Genomic DNA, 16,881 nt, shown 5'->3' on the forward strand with positions numbered 1-16,881 from the left:
TTAGAGTGAAGTTGTCATGTATGTTTGTTCGAGATGTCCATGATTTGAGAATAGAATTCCTTTCCCAGGACAGCTTTTAAGGTACCGCAGAATTCTGTGTACAGCATTCAAGTGATGGGACCGGGGATCATGCATATATCTACTCACAATGCTCACTGCATATGCAATGTCTGGCCTTGTATGAGAAAGGTAAATTAATCGCCCTACTAATCTCTGATATTGGCCTTTATCTATGGGATCCCCAGAGTCAGCTTTAATATGATGATTTGGTTCAATTGGTGTACTAGCTGGTCTACAGTCAAGCATCCCGGTTTCAGCAAGCAAATCAAGAACATATTTCCTCTGTGAGAGATAAATACCTTGAGCACCGTAGACAACCTCGATTCCCAGGAAGTAGTGGAGAAACCCCAGATCTTTCACTTCAAATGATCTAGATAACATTTTCTTCAATTTAGATATTCCTTCATCATCATTACCTGTTATTACGATGTCATCAACGTAGACAATAAGGATAACAATCTTGCCATTGTAACACCTAAAAAAGAGTGTATGATCAGCATTACTTTGTTGGTACCCCAGTAAACACAATTCCTTTCTAAATCTCCCAAACCATGCCCTTGGTGATTGCTTAAGTCCATAAATGGATTTCTTTAGCCTACAAACTTTTCCTTCAGTTTCCTGACTACTAAAACCTGGAGGAATCTCCATATAGACTTCTTCAAGCAAGTGCCCATGGAGAAATGCATTCTTAACGTCCATTTGAAACAGTTTCCACTTATGATTGGCTGCAATGGAAATAAGAGTTCTAACAGTATTCATTTTTGCCACCGGTGCGAAAGTTTCATCATAATCTATCTCATAGGTTTGACTGTAACCTTTCGCCACTAATCTGGCTTTATATCTCTCTACTTTACCTTCTGAATTCTGCTTAACAGTGAACACCCATCTACAGCCAACAGCTCTCTTATTTGCAGGAAGAGTTGTAAGTATCCAAGTATTGTTTTTATCAAGGGCAGCCATTTCCTCAAGCATTGCTTGTCTCCACCTTGGATCTCGTTTAGCTTCCTGCCAATTACATGGTATACGTGCAGCAGATTCCAAGGATACTAAAAAAGACTTGTACTGGGGGCCAACAGATATATATGACACATAATTAGAGATATCATAGGAGGATAATTTCGAAGGCAACATTCTGGCAGTAGTGCGAGGCTGCTTTCTGAATGCTATAGGAATACCTAAGTCATCGTGTGGAGAGGAGAGTGTACCATCACTTTCAGAAGGTCTTGAATTTAAATCATGTGCGTCTGACTGACCTTGAACTTCAAGATTCTGTCCCAATGGATTGTTCTCCTCCCCCTGCACTTGATCCCTCTCGGTTTGGTGTCTTCTTCTATACACCCGAACTTCTTGTTCTTCATTTGGCTTTGGCCACCGATCCCTCTCGGTTTGGTGTCTTCTTCTATACACCCGAACTTCTTGTTCTTCATTTGGCTTTGGCCACCGTGTTGCTTCATCTAATGTATCTTGTTCTGCTTCTATAGAACCCACATCCCTATCTTCATGACTTTCTTCATGTGGTATTACTCCAACCACCATTTCATTCGATGTAGTAGGATAACTTTCCATTCCTTCCTCTCCCCCTGTCTTGCTGTCCACATTTGGAACATCATTAATATATAAATCTGGGAAAACATCAGTCAAATATACAGGTTCTCCATAGAATGAGTCATGTTCCCTGAACACTACATCCATGCTTACAAACATTCGTTTTTCCGACGGACACCAAGATTTATAACCTTTCTGTTTTCCAGAGTATCCCACGAATATACATTTCACTGCTCTAGGATCTAGCTTCCCAACCGATGGTCTATGATCCCTCACAAAACATACACATCCAAATACCTTTGGTGGCACAACATATGTAGTTTCACCAGTGAGACACTCATCGGTGTCTTGTTATTGAGCACCCGGGATGGCATTCTATTCATCAAATAAGCCGCTGTCATCACAGCTTCAGCCCACAAATATTTAGGAACATTCATAGCTAACATCCTTTGAAGAGTTTTCACTCGAACTCATCTTCTTAAACCACTGCCACTTCACCATATCTTCTGCAGTCATCCTCACACTCACAAGCTGTGTGGTTCCACTATCACCAGCTAGTCGTGTAACTCCACAAAGATTACAGATTCTGCGAAAAGCAAAATTTACATTTCTACAGTTTGCATTTGGACAAAGCCAATCCCCATCTCGTCGCCAAGACTTCTTAGTACCAACAACACGTCTTCTGCTATACCAATTCGGCCATTGCCCAGGTTGATTGTATCCAAAGCAACTCTTATTTCTTAAGTTCATTCCAAACCTCGGATTCTCCCCCTGTTTGCAATTTGCACCAAACAACATATTGTTCCTCTTCACTTTAGGTCTCCACAGCAGCTTCGACTCACTGCCCAACTGCCTCACCAAGTACCTCTTCTACAGCACTTTGTTCTCTTGCCTCAGCACAGCCTCTTCTTCCACTTCCTTCTCTCCAATCAGCAGAGCAGCAGCAGCCCTGAACCGCAATAGCAAACTCAGCTTCAGGCAGCTACAGTCTTCTCTTCTCCCCTTCTCCTCTGCCACAGCACCACAGAGCCCCAGCAGCTTGCAAACAACAGCAGCAGTAGCAGTCCTTCTCTCTCCCTCAACCAGCAGCAGCAGCAGCACTCAAGTGCAAGCACTAGCAGCAACCAACACAGCCCCCAGTAGTAGCAGCAGCCAGCAGCAACCCAGCATTAGCAATGCACACCACCACCACCAGCAGCAGTTCCACACGCACACTCCTCACTGCACCTCTGCGCAGCCGCGCCCAGCTGCTCCCGCAGCACCTCCTCAGCAGCGCCTATTTGCACCGCCAAGCCCCGACGTCGCCGGCCGCCGCCACCAGCCACGAGACCCCCGCGCTTGCTCCTCCCGCGCGTCACACGCCTGCGTCAGGCGCGCACGCACAGCTCGTGCGCAGCCGCCCACGCAGCTCCCCGCTAGACGCCGCCCAGGAGAAAGAGGAAAGAGACTCCGCCGCCCCGATTCAGCTCTCCACCGCCGCTAATTAGGCCCGGAAGCCAACCTGCTCTGATGCCATGTTGGAATCGCTGGACAATCGCCCTAGCTACAGTAACTCGCAAGAAGCATGGACTGAAGATTTCTCTGGAAGTTCCTTCTTTCCTCTCTCTGTACAGATATTTTACAGCAGCACACTCTTACAAGTAACACCCTCTTGTCACTCCAATATCTAAACTACACCCTTCATCAAAGGCCTAACAACAGTGATCAATATTTTTGTTTACATTTTGTTACCATGATTCTCCCTTTTCTGTGTGTTTTGCTTCATAGACTCTCCATATGCATTTTTCTGGAGTAAATTGAGCAGCCTTTTGGAAGCATTTCTCTTCTTTTGAAAAGACTAAGTCGGATAACCAAGGATCCTTATAAGATGATACGATGGAGGACCATGCTTGCTTATTGTCTTTGTTTCATTGCACAATAAATTTCATGATTTGGTTTTGAATTCGCTCAAACTTGTAACCTTCACTTAAGCTTCCCATACCATTTGATCAGATGCCCCCTCTTGATTAGACTTAAGTTCTTATGAACACACCCATATAGTGGATTAAGCACTACCACATCTTTTAAGATTCAGTAATTTGTATTTATTCTGTGCCAATTAGATGATCATGTGCCATACAAAATTTTCTCCAACATTAAATTTTACTTTTGAAATCACCACAGATCATAGGAAGGCAATTCCATGCAGAAGAATGTCAAAGCGCCTACAGGAGAAACAGAAGGCTGATCATGTTTCAGATGTAAATTCACAAAAAAATAGTCCGTTAACTCCTGCTCTTCATGAAGTAATAAATCTTTCCTGTTCATTTTTAGGAGAATTGCACTGAAGCTTCTCTGTGCATCTTGTCAACGTCTAAATCTTCAGGATCAGGTATAAATAAGTTATCGATTTGTTGAAAACCGTCAGTTTATCGCCCTTGTGGTGGGTTTACGGTGCCAATATTATGCACAATTAGTATTTTTTTGATAAAGGGCATTTTTATTAACTCAAAATGTAGTATCAAGCGGATACAAAGCATGATGAGCAACACCCAGCCTCTGCATAACTAAGATGCACAAAGCCAAACACTTACAAACTGACAGAAGATAAAAAATCCGACATATTGACAACAGTAGAGTCATATAGGACCTACACTATGCCACCAGTAGATGCACAGTTGGTACTTGACAGCCAACTCATCACAGAAATTTCTAAAACTCTTGTATAACTATTACTATATGTGTCTGTATATGCATGTACCATTCATGAATTAATGTTCTCAAGTGACAAATAAACAGTGGATGTTGCAGCTATACCAACTTAATTATGCTTGCTGTAGCTTGCTGCTGTGACAGTGCAGACTCACGTTCATGCATTTTTTCTGCCTTTTAATGACCTGTCGGGTACCTGTGTTCTTGTTGTGAGGATAATATAACATGAACTTTCTGTTTTCTACCAGATGATGAGCTATTGCGCAGCACTGTAAAACTTTGCAAAAGCGCTTCTAGTGGACCTACTTGCTCAATATGTAAGGTATATGTTATTTCTGTGAGGAATTTTGTAAGGTTTGCTCGAGCTGGGTTTTTTTCATCGCCTTGTATCCGTCAATCTTATGTGATTTTTTTGTGCACAGAGTGGAGCCGGCAGCTGTCTTCTGATCCAGTGCCAGAACACAAGCTGTTCTCGTAGCTTCCACACCTTCTGTCTTAGTCCTCTGATGCAAGATAGTAGAGGCACTTTGGAATGTCCTCTCTGCAAAATCGACCAAGCATCCTTGGCTAAGGGGACGGAAGTATATGCCTTAAAAAAGGTCCAAACACTTGTTGGTTGCAGACGGGTAATTCTTCAGGAGTCAGATTTCCAGTATCAAATGCTCGTGAAATGGCATTCACTTTCTCATCATCACGACTGCTGGGTTTGTTTTTCTCCTTGCCACATTCTTGTTTATTGTAGCTGCCTTGGCATTGCTGTCGGCCCCTATTGCCACATACTCATGTATCGCCATGTCTCGTTAGCTACATATATTTCCTTTGTTAGAATGGTTTTCGTCTATGTGATGTCAGTACAATCAATGTGAAATTTGTAATTATTTTACTGAACATTTGGATTTTACATGCTCTAGGTTCCACTTGATTGGCTTCGTGTTTTTGAGCCTCAACGAGCACGAGCCTACATAAGCAAGAATACGTAAGCCCCTTGCCTTCTATAATTGCTGCTATTATTCTTTCGTCAGATCTGAAGCTGTCCTTTTGATGCCAATTATCTAGTTGGTCCATGTAGGCAAAGTTTTCTTCATTGATGTGTGTTATGAACTATGTATCTATGTAATCTTTGAACAGTCAAACAAGTATTCCTTTTACATGCAGTTTAAGTCTGCTATCTACTGATTTGTTTTCTCCTTCTGGTTACTCTATAAGACCTGAATGAATAATGAACTGTAATGAACTCACACTTGCCATTTTAAAAAAAAATTGCCCTGTGTTGGTACCACTTCTTTTGAATACTCTCTTATATTCTTTCTTATGGATATACAAACTTATTGCAACAGCTTACCTAAAGAGGCATACTTGGAGGATCAAAGGAAACCTGAATGGTTTGAAGTAGATCGTGCCATTGCATGCCGCCGGAAGTTTGGTTATGATGGTTTATGTGACGTCCTGGCTAGTTTTGATAATAATGCAGATTTTGAGGGATACGAGTTCCTCGTGAAATGGAAAGGACTTGACTATTGTGATGCTACATGGGAGCCGTATTTCACGGAAGGCGTGCCATCAGCTGTTTCTATGCTTGTCCAAAGGCATAAAAATACTGTACGAAGCCCGATGAACATTGATGTGATGGTCCCAGAAAATGCACTATACAATTACCAGGTTCAAGGGTTACAATGGATTCTTGACAATTTCAAATCTAGGAGGAGCGTTATTCTTGCTGGTATGTTCATGAACTGTAAAGTCAAAATCGACGCACTTGTATGTTATACTATTATTTCAGTATATATGACCCAAGTATTATTCAAATATTGTTGCAAGGGCTTCTTACATATTTTTTTGAGATAACAAAAGTTTTGCATCTTAATGCATTTTAATACATAGGGAGTTTTTATGTACAATGATTATTATGTACAAATTTATCGCGATGCAATCTGGCACTCTCTCCATCCGGAATTAGTTGACACTCAAACAGATGTATCCGATTCATCAGTTTAAGCATCAACTAATTCCGGACGGAGGAAGTATTAACTTTGGTTCCTTCTGAAATAACCCGGTCTGAAGAGATACTTTTACTTTTCTTACCAAAGACATTGATGTAGGGTGTTACTTGTGAATTACTGCATGCATATGTCTTGGAAGAAGTTTCTTGGCGTAATTCTTGATTGTTCTTTTCTCATTTATATTGTAAAGACAATAATGGAAATTTTTCCTTTTCTTTTTCTATTTTTAGATGAAATGGGTCTTGGCAAAACTGTCCAAGTTGTTTGCTTTCTCAACCGCATAATCAAGGGAAGTCTGACCACATCTCCTGCATTGGTCATTGTTCCCAAGAGCATCCTACTGCAATGGGAAAAGGTTTGTATAACATTCATGATCTTCTGCCATAGTATCCTGAACGTTTGTAGTGAAGGAGCTCAAAACATTGTCCTTAACTCTTCATACTGTATCAAATGTAATTTCTGGATGCATGTTCTCTGTATTAGGAATTTGATCGCTGGGCACATGATCTTAGTATTGTTGTTTACCAAGGAGATAAGGACTCCAGAAAGTGTATTCAAGCTCATGAACTGTACTCTTCCAAAGGGAAGACTCTGTTTGATGCTCTAGTGACAAGTTATGAGATTGTCCAAATTGATAAAGCAGTTCTAAAAAAGATTAAGTGGTCAACGATTGTCAGTAAGTTTTTTTAGCTGCATCAAGGTTATCTAGTCTTAATTTGTCTCTGTTATTAGCCTGAAAGTTAACATTTCTGCTGTCGTACATCACCTCCCTTTCGTTTCAGTTGATGAGGCTCACAGATTGAAGACGCTTGATTGTAATCTTGCATCCTGCCTAAAGAAATTTAGCTCAGATTTCTGGTTGCTACTTACAGTAAGTCTTCCATACCCTAGCCCTAGGTGTACTTTTGCCTAATTTGAGAAGTTAATGATTTGTCCCATCTGGTCTAATTCTGGGAATTCCATCCGTGTAATGCAAACTATTACAGAGTATACTACTGAAAACCCTGTTTACCTCAGATCCTTGGAAGTTTGTACTTTAGCTGTGATATATATTGTGTACCATAAGGGCTCACTCTTATTTTGTGATATCATCGATTTGGATGTGTCCATACCAGCTTGGTATCATTGATTTCCTTGTTTTTAGAAAGAGCACTGTCAAAAAAATTCATCAGAAAGAGGTCTATAGACTTTTGGGGGAATGAATCATTTGCCTACTGTAGTTGTTTAGGAGCAAATATTTCAACTCCACACTGCCCGTACGCATTTTGGAATAGTTATCTTAAATAGTAAGCTTTATAAAGTTATTCCCCAGTCCTATGATTCCACAGACCAAATAAAATGTTATTTGAGGCATATATAGCATATAGTACTTCTCATCGAAATGCATTTTAATTGCCCTTTTCTGGAATGATCTGATCATGTGGTTGGACCTTGTTCCTCTTTTTCTTCGCCGTACAGGGAACACCATTCCAAAATAACGTCCTGGAGTTGTTTTCATTGCTTCATTATATTGATCCAAATGAGTTCTCTGACCCAAAGGATGATCCATTGTTCTCACCAATTGAATCTGAGCGGGGTCTGACAATAGATGAAAAAATTGCCCGCATTCCTGAGATTTTAAAGCCTAGGTGATTTTTCTGTCTAACGATGAAGTTATTTACTTTGTTTATTTGATAGCTTGGATGTGGCTCTTAGTTCTTTCATGTTTGATTTGCTAGGATGTTGAGGAGATTGAAAGCTAATGTGCTAAAAGATTCTATGCCAACAAAAAAGTGGGTAGAAGTTCCGTGTGCGCTCACAGATTCTCAGAGAGATCTTTACATTAATATTCTAGAGAAGAACTACTCAGAGTTGAACAGTGCTATTCAGGATGGTCAGTTGAAGAGTTTTCACTTGCATTTATCGTTAGTTTATATATACTTTTCCAGTTTGTCTTAATCTGCATCAAATTCTCTTGATAAAGCTGGTTTCTGCTAATGTTATTCTTGACCATGCATATAAACGTGTGCCACTTTGTATTAGAGAACACTCGGAGAAGTTGTTTAGTACAATGCCACTAGTGTCAGCGACAAACAACCAAAAGGGAACTTATAGCAACAAAAACAGGGCTACAAGAAAGCAAAAACTAGGCTACAGAACAGCAAAACCTGGCTAGTAAGTTCTGGATGTCTAGCATGCAACAGTCACTTCCTGTGATCCCTAGCGCTAGTGAAGCCGCCATAAGTTTGTCTCTGTCGACGACTTGTAGTCCAGCCTCCACCCATAAAATATGCAGGTGTTGCAATGCCTCCAGGTGGCTGGTTTGTGCTAACATTATGGCATTATGCGTGTGAAGTTTAAATACAGGAGAGCATTTTTTGCAAAGCGAGTGATATCTGTCCAATGCAACTTCTTTAGGCCTTCAATTTAGCATGGCCTTCTAGTGGTACGTGCTTTTACCACCAGTCACTTAACTGCAACACTACTAGAAAAGCGGGGTCATCCCACCATGGTTTTTGAGTCGCTGATTAGTCTCTGTATAGTCGCCGACTAATCGCCAAGTCGTTTTCCAAAAATCAGGGCGACTCGCGACTATACGCTGAGCCGCAGGGCTCACGGCGACTCGCCAAGTCGCGACTCAAAAACCTTGCATCCCACCAAAATCTTGGAAGCTCACCGACAGCATTTTTGACTTGTGGAACTTGCTTGCCTTGAAGTATTACCCGTATTATCATTTTCTCATGGAGAATCTCTCAGTGGTGGGAACCAAGTTATCTAACTTCACAGAATGTTCTTATAATTGGGCTTATGTACTTGTGCTAGCCAAGTAATATTTACATTGGGGCTGACAGATCTTGTGTGCACCTTTTCAGGTACGAAGCGTTCTCTGAACAACGTACTAATGGAACTGCGAAAATGCTGCAATCATCCGGTAGATTTTGCATCCATTTAGTTGTTGAAGGCTACATCTACTTCCCTCGAATCTTTCTTGCCATAAACTTGTGGAATTCCATGTGTCTTGATATTTTATGATAAGGAACATTTTGACAAAGATTTGTGTGAGGTGGCGATATAACATATTTAGTGCAGTGTGTCATCCATTTGAATTCTGCATTCTGTAGTATGTTTTCTTGCAAACTAATAGATTTTAACTTTAAGTCTCGCTTATCCTGCTAATTTGTTTCTCCTTCTCCAGTATTTGTTTACAGGATTGGATGTTAAACAACATGCAGGAGAAGATGTTCTCCAATCACTAGTTTCTGCATCAGGGAAACTTCAACTCTTACAGAAGGTGCCTTGACCTACTACTGCATCCTATCTAGGTGTTGCTCGCTTATTTGTTCCATATGTTTCGTTCTTGGATGTAATAATCGTCAATTCTTAATCTGCAGTTGCTCCCAAAATTGAAAGAGAGAGGGAACCGTGTATTGATTTTCTCCCAGATGAAGAAGATGCTTGATATTCTCGAGGACTTCCTTTCTTTCCTGGGATACACATATGCACGGTATGTTTCATTAATCAGGCCTGCATTTGCCATTCAATCTTCTGATGGATATATGATTACATTTATCCTATCCTACAGTGGTGCTCAATATTTCTTCGGTCGTTTCAGAGTATAGCTGACATTTTTTTCTCTCTCTTCTTTTCACTTAATATATCTGTGTTGGCGTGCAGCATTGATGGACAGACAACACTCTTTGAGAGGCAGGAGAGCATAAAAGAATACAACAACGCTGAAAGTGGAACATTTATTTTCTTGATGTCAACTCGTGCTGGTGGTATAGGTATTGACCTGGTATGAATTCTAATACTCACAGCCTCATCGGTTTTTATTTCTTCCACTTTGTGCAACTGGACTAACATTATTCACTATTATGGCAGCCTGGTGCTGATAGAGTAATTATATATGGTGAGTGGTTTTTAGTTATCTGCTTCATTCGCCTTAAATCCTCTTGGCACTTATTTTTCCTTTGTGTGTTCAGATCCAGACTTCAATCCATTTATGGACTTGCAAGCACAGTCCAGGGCTCACCGGATTGGCCAGACCCGACCGGTGGTTGTTTACCAGCTTATCACAAAATGTTCTGTTGAAGCGAAGATATTGCAGAAGTCTAAGCAGAAGCTGGCCATTGAAAATATTTTAATGAACTCTTCCAAGAAGCCGCCAAGTGCAGATGAGCTGAAGTCCATTCTACTACATGGAGCCAAGATAATTCAGGACAAAAAGGAGATTAAAGCTGTATCAATCCATTATGATGACGATGCCATTGAGAATCTCCTCAAGCTAGACCCTTCTAGTGATGAGATGTGCACTAAAGATGGCAACGGTTATCTCGGTGGCATCGAGAGCTTTCCTCATGGTGCCGAGGACGTAGTACCTCCCTCCCCCAAGGTTGAGGATTTAAAAGTATTCAAGCCTGCCACTCCCAAGGTGGATCTTGGCCGCGGGAGAAGGCACAGGAACGTCGTGAAGTATTTCGAGGAGACGGACAATGAAGACAGCGATGACATCTACGCTCCAGAGGCTTCCTCCGAGTCCAGTAGCTCTTCCTCTGATGATGAAACAGATGAAGAAATTCCTGAAGTAGCACGAGCTAGAACTGAAATAGACATGAAAGCTGAAACAGTGAGCGTTGTGAAGCCAGAAGTAGCTCCCATTCCTGGCAACCCCTTTGACTTCCTCAGAGTCAGAGTCCGGCAGCTCTTCCTCGGATGATGAAATGGAAGAGGTTAAGCCTATTGTAGCAGGCGTGAAGCCTCAAGCGTCCGGCAGCTCTTCCTCAGAGTCAGACTCCGGCAGCGCTCTTCCTAGGATGATGAAACCGAAGAGGTTAAGTCTGTTGTAGCACCTGACAGTTGATGCAGAAACTCAGGCTAGTCGTCCATTCCAGAGCCTTAAGGGACCCTTTTGTATAGGATTATCTATATAACTGCTTAAGTAGAATTATGTGGCTGATTTACATGCCGACTTCTTTTGGGGCATCTGTCCATGTATGGTGAAAACTGACGAGTGATGGCACCTTTATTACCTTATTTATGGTTGCTGATTGTTAGGAATGGGCAACTAACTTTACTGAGGGCCAAAGGCCAATACATATACATGTGTGATAAAATGCAGGAAACCCCTTATATAATGGGGATAAACCAGAAAGAGACTATACACATCTAACACCCCCCCTCAAACTCATGGTGGATCAACAACACTGAGTTTGGAGAGGAAAAAGGCATGCTGCGCCTGAGTTTGTGCCTTCGTGAAGAAGTCAGCCAACTGTAACTCAGAGGGCACATAGTGAAGAGCGAGAGTCTGATCCTGCACAGCAGCACGCACGAAGTGGGCATCCACACCGATGTGCTTAGTGAGCTCATGCTTCACCGGGTCACGCGCAATATTGATAGCACCAGTACTGTCTGACAGTAAGGGAGTCGAGGTAGCAGCAGACACACTAAAATCCTCAAGTAACCACCGTAACCAGATCACCTCAGCCGTCAGCATAGCCATGGCTCGCAACTCAGCCTCTGTACTCGAGCGAGAAACTGCAGTCTGTTTCTTTGTCTTTCAAGCAATAAGAGAGCCACGAAGAAAGACACAATAAGCAGACAGCGAGCGTCGATCAGAGGGATCACTAGCCCAGGTAGCATCAGAGTAAGCCTGGAGCTCAAGAGAACTGGAGCGGGGAAAGAAAAGGCGCTGAGAGATCGTGCCACGAAGATATCGTAGAACACGGAGGAGGTGACTATAGTGGACAGAGGTGGGGGCTGAAACAAACTGACTCAGGATGTGAACATGATAGGAGATGTCAGGACGCATAACAGCAAGATAGACAAGGCTACTAACGAGGTGACGATAGCGAGTGGGATTAGGAAGAGGTCACCATCAGATGCACGAAGCTGAACATTGAGCTCCATAGGAGTCACAACGGTGCGGTCATCACTGAGAGCAACTCGAGCGAGAAGATCCTGAATATATTTCTATTGAGAGATGTAGAAGCCATCAGAGGTCGAGGAGATCTCAATCCCAAGAAAATAGCGAAGAGGACCAAGATCAGTCATGAGGAACTGGTCGTGAAGGCGGGCCTTAACAAAGGCAATGTAGTCAGAGTCGTCACCAGTGATGATCATGTCATCAACATAAAGAAGGAGAAGAGTCCGACCACGAGGAGATGTGTGAACAAACAACGCGGGATCATGATCACTGGGCAAGAAACCAGCGGCAGTCACCACAAAGGCAAAGCGCTCAAACCAGGCGCGAGGGGCCTGTTTAAGACCATAGAGGGAGCGGCGAAGTCGACAGACCATACCGTCAGGAGCATAGTACCCCGGTGGTGGCTGCATGTAAACCTCCTCACGCAACTCGCCATTAAGAAAAGTGTTCTGAACATCAAGTTGAGAGATAGACCAATGACGAACAGAAGCAACAGCAAGAAGAGTGCAAACAGTGGTCATATGGGCCACAGGAGCGAATGTCTCATCATAATCGCGTCCCTGCTCCTGCTGAAAACCACGGGCCACAAGGCGCGCTTTGTAGCGCTCAAGAGAACCATCAGAGCGAGTCTTAACCTTATAGACCCACTTGCAGGTGATGGGACGGACACCGGAAGGGAGGGAAACCAGATCCCATGTGCCAGAGCGCTCAAGGGCAGCAAGCTCTTCGGCCATCGCAAGCTGCCATTCAGGCTGAGTCATGGCAGTCCGATAGGAAGTGGGCTCAGCAATAACAGAGAGACCGTACCGATCAGGAGAGTAGCGATCAGGCGGGGGGGCGAGGCCGAGCACGGAGGTTATGAACCGGGGGAGGCATGAAAGGAGGTGCACCAGAGGTGGAAGGCGCATCAGGGGAAACATCCTCAGAACGAGGGCGACGAGTATAGTGAAGAGGAAATGGTGATAGAGGACGAAGGATTGGAGATGATGGTGGAGAGTTGGAGGAGGAGGATGGGGAAGATGGTGTCGGTGGTGAAGGAGAAGGAAGAAGAGGTGCAGGCGAAGGAGGAAAAACATGAGGAGGCACATAGCAGGGTGTATCAGGGAGAAGAAGAAAAGAAAGATCGTCCACAGGGAAGCTCGAGGTAGAAGGACGTGGGTAGTAAGAGCGAGACTCGTCAAAGGTCACATCACGCGAGATGCGCAAACGACGACCAACAGGATCCCAGCAGCGATAGCCCTTGTGCTCATCGCTGTAGCCAAGAAAAACACACTCAACCGACTGAGCAGTCAGTTTGGTGCGTTCTCGCGGGGCAAGAAGGGCATAGCACACACATCCAAACATACGAAGAGCTGAGTAGTCAGGAGAGCGACCAGTGAGACACTCCATAGGAATACCACCCTGCAGAGCAGTCGATGGCTGTATGTTGATGAGATAGGTGGATGCAGAAACAGCCTCAGCCCAAAAATGGGGTGGGAGAGAGGCGGCAATCATCAGAGCATGAGCCGTCTCAAGTAGATGACGATGCTTACGTTCGGCAACGCCATTCTGAGCATGTGCACCAGGACATGAGAATTGGGCAAGAGTACCTTGTTCTGCAAGAAAACCACGCAACAGCTGGGAGATAAACTCACCAGCGGAGTCAGCACGAAAAGTACGAATGGGCGTGGAAAACCGGGTGTGAACCATGGCAGCAAAACGTTTGTATATAGAGAGAACCTCGCTACGAGATTTCATAAAGTAGAGCCAAGTGTAGCGAGAGAAATCATCAATAAACAAGATAAAGTAGCGGTAACCACCTTTCGAATCAAAGGGAGCAGGACCCCATACATCAGAATGAACTAAGTCAAAAGGACGCTGAGATACCGACTCACTGGTAGAATAAGGTAACTGGGTCTGTTTGCCAAGTCTGCAGCCAGTACAAGGTAAAGAAACATCTCCAGATACAGACCCTAAGAGGCCCTGACGAACTAAAGAAGACAAGCGAGAGCCACATAGGTGACCAAGGCGATGATGCCACTGATGGAAGGACGCAGACGAAGAGGCAGCAAGAGCATGGGAGCTGGCTAAAGTGGTGGCAGCGGAAGGAACACAAAGCCAGTCAACCTCCCAAAGGCCCTCTGACTCACGGCGCCGGGGGGCAGCATCAATCAAAGCCTTGGTGCGATGATCCTGAATGGAGCAAGAGTCAGTATCAAGAATGACACGACAACCAGAATAAGTAAGTTGGGCAGCGGAAAAAAGATTCATGGTGAGGCGAGGAACATGTGAAACACTAGGAACAGAAAAAGATGGAGTGGAAAGAAGACCACGGCTAGCAACAGGAAGAGGTGTGCCATCAGCGGTAAGAACATTAACAGGCGAATCAAGAGGTCGGAGAGAAGACAGCACAGAAGAATCAGAAGACATATGAAAAGAGGCGCCAGAATCCAGAACCCACGAAGATGTACCTGACTGTGTAGATGCCTGCGGTGGGGGGGCAGTGGCTGCAGTCACAGCAGCAGCGGAACCGGTCGACAAAGAGCCTGAGGAAGCTAAGAGACGCTTGAGCCTCATAATGTCCTGGTCAGTGAGTGACGGGGTCGAGGAGGATCCAGGAGTCCCACTGGAAGAGGAGCGCCTCTGGTCTCGCTTCTTCTCACGGCAATTAGACTCTGGGTGACCTGACTGAGAGTAGTAGCCACAAAAGGTGTCACGGCGCGACCGGCCCCTCTCAGCATAAGAAGGACGACCCACCCCCCTGAAGGAGTAGGCAGGAGCGGTGGAGCAGTGAGGCGAGTAGGTGGCAGAGGAGCTCGGGTGGCCAACACTGATGGAACCACAAGTAACCCAGTAGAGCGTAGGCGGGTCTCTTTAGCACGAAGCTCAGCAAGTACCTCCGAGATAGGAACACGACCACGAGCGAGAAGGTGAGCACGGTGAGGCTCGAACTCAGAGCGAAGACGAGATAAGAACTCGTGAACCCGCTGAAACTCCAAATCGGACCGTGTAGTCTGACAGCAACGACAAGTTCCACAAATGACGGTCCGAAGAGAGTCAAGCTGACGCCAGATGGCAGAGCACTGTGAATATAACTCATCAATAGAGGAATCACCTTGCTGGAGTGCATGCTCCTGACGCACCACAGATAGGTAGAGAGCATCACCAGAGGGCTGATAGCGCTGACAGAGATAAGACCATATCGCTGCAACTGTGCCAAGTCCCATGAACTCCGAGGCAAACTGAGGAAGGACACTCGCAGTAAGAACAGCAGCAGCACGAGATCATTGCACCACTGAGTGTAAGCAGACAGATCATCACGATAGGCAGAAAGGGCATCCGAATAGGCTGACATCTGCTGATCATAGGCATCAACTGCAGTATCATCGAGAGCCTTGGCGCATCGCGATCAGCCTGAGAAGCATCAGCAGCAAGAACCAGCGGTGCTGGCGGGGTAGGAGCCACTGGAGCAATAGGGCAAGGCGGACAGGGGACCTCGCCAGAGAGAACACCCCACAGAAGGAGACCGCGCATGTGGATACGCACAAACCCCGCAAACTCGGCATAGTTGGTGCCATCGAAGATCACCGAGCACCGAGGAACGGCGACATAGCCCGAAGAAGACATGAGGAGCTCTTTTTTGTCAACTGCTACAGTAGACTGCTACAGGAGACCCCTATCCAGATCGGGATCGGGCTCGCGCTGGCTCCATCCAGCCCCGATGGAGGAAGCGGGGGGGGGGGGGGGGGGAGGGCGAGCGTGGGAGTGGCCGGCCCTGGGCAGCACCGGCTGCAGCAGGAGGCGGCCAGGGGCGACAGGGCGCGGGGAGGTCGCGGCCGGGCGCGGGGAGGTGGCTGCCGGGCGCGGGGAGGCGCGGGGAGGTGGCTGCCTGCTGCGGCCGAGCACGGGAAGGCGCGGGGCGGCGCGGGACAGCAACGGCAGGCCGCGGCCGAGCTCGGGGCAGCGCAGGCCGGGGCGAGACGGCGTGGCGGCGGGGAAGGAGAGAGCCGGAGGCGAGGGAGGAGGTGGCCGGCGCCGGCGACGAGGTAGAGGGAGGCCGGCGACGGGGGAGCTAGGCACGGAGCTGCGAGCGTGCGGGGGCGGGAGAGGAACCTAAGCATCTGATACCATGTTAGGAATGGGCAACTAACTTTACTGAGGGCCAAAGGCCAATACATATACATGTGTGGTAAAGTGTAGGAAACCCCTTATACAATGGGGATAAACCAGAAAGAGACTATACACATCTGACACTGATTATAGCTACGTAAGAATTATGAGTGATGGCATCTATATTACCTTCTTATAAGAATTATGGTTGCTGATACTGGTAACACCTCGCACTTGCACATTTTTCTCTCCTGATGAGGAAATGCAGAAGCTGCCTTGCATTGCTGACATGGCTAATACTCCCAATCTACAACTCCCAACTGTCTAAGGAGCAAATTCCGGGCTTTGATTGTGTTGAAGTAAACTGATGATGATGAATTGTGTGATGCTGAAGACCGCGGCATTCTATACCTCCAAATCCACCAAACGGGGCATGAAGTCCTTCCCGGGCTGGTGGTCTTGCTATGGATCTGGCCATGCAAGGACCTTATGCATAAGGTTTGCGAAAAGAGGGCGACCGGAGCAGAGGCGACCCACCAGGACCCATGTCTGTCCCTTTGGGTTCGGCGGCGGCGACGCTTTGCTGTTATTCTT

General features: G+C 45.4%; 1 protein-coding gene across 1 annotated transcript; it reads left to right on the forward strand.

Annotated features, from left to right (window-relative positions):
- Positions 1-468: 468 nt before the first annotated feature.
- LOC109743294 (uncharacterized) lies at positions 469-11,333 on the forward strand. Its single transcript, XM_073510976.1, has 19 exons — positions 469-3,245; positions 3,769-3,845; positions 3,919-3,976; positions 4,425-4,488; positions 4,545-4,618; positions 4,719-5,000; positions 5,208-5,272; positions 5,634-6,016; positions 6,527-6,651; positions 6,780-6,972; positions 7,079-7,167; positions 7,755-7,924; positions 8,015-8,169; positions 9,149-9,207; positions 9,472-9,567; positions 9,668-9,780; positions 9,951-10,071; positions 10,158-10,185; positions 10,259-11,333. The coding sequence occupies exons 1-19, from the start codon at positions 3,120-3,122 to the stop codon at positions 10,990-10,992; spliced, it is 3,012 nt and encodes a 1,003-aa protein (XP_073367077.1). The 5' UTR covers positions 469-3,119; the 3' UTR covers positions 10,993-11,333.
- The last annotated feature ends 5,548 nt before the right edge of the window (positions 11,334-16,881 follow it).

The sequence above is a fragment of the Aegilops tauschii genome, chromosome 3 (genome assembly GCF_002575655.3).
Source record: "Aegilops tauschii subsp. strangulata cultivar AL8/78 chromosome 3, Aet v6.0, whole genome shotgun sequence".
In the NCBI taxonomy this organism is placed as follows: Eukaryota; Viridiplantae; Streptophyta; class Magnoliopsida; order Poales; family Poaceae; genus Aegilops; species Aegilops tauschii.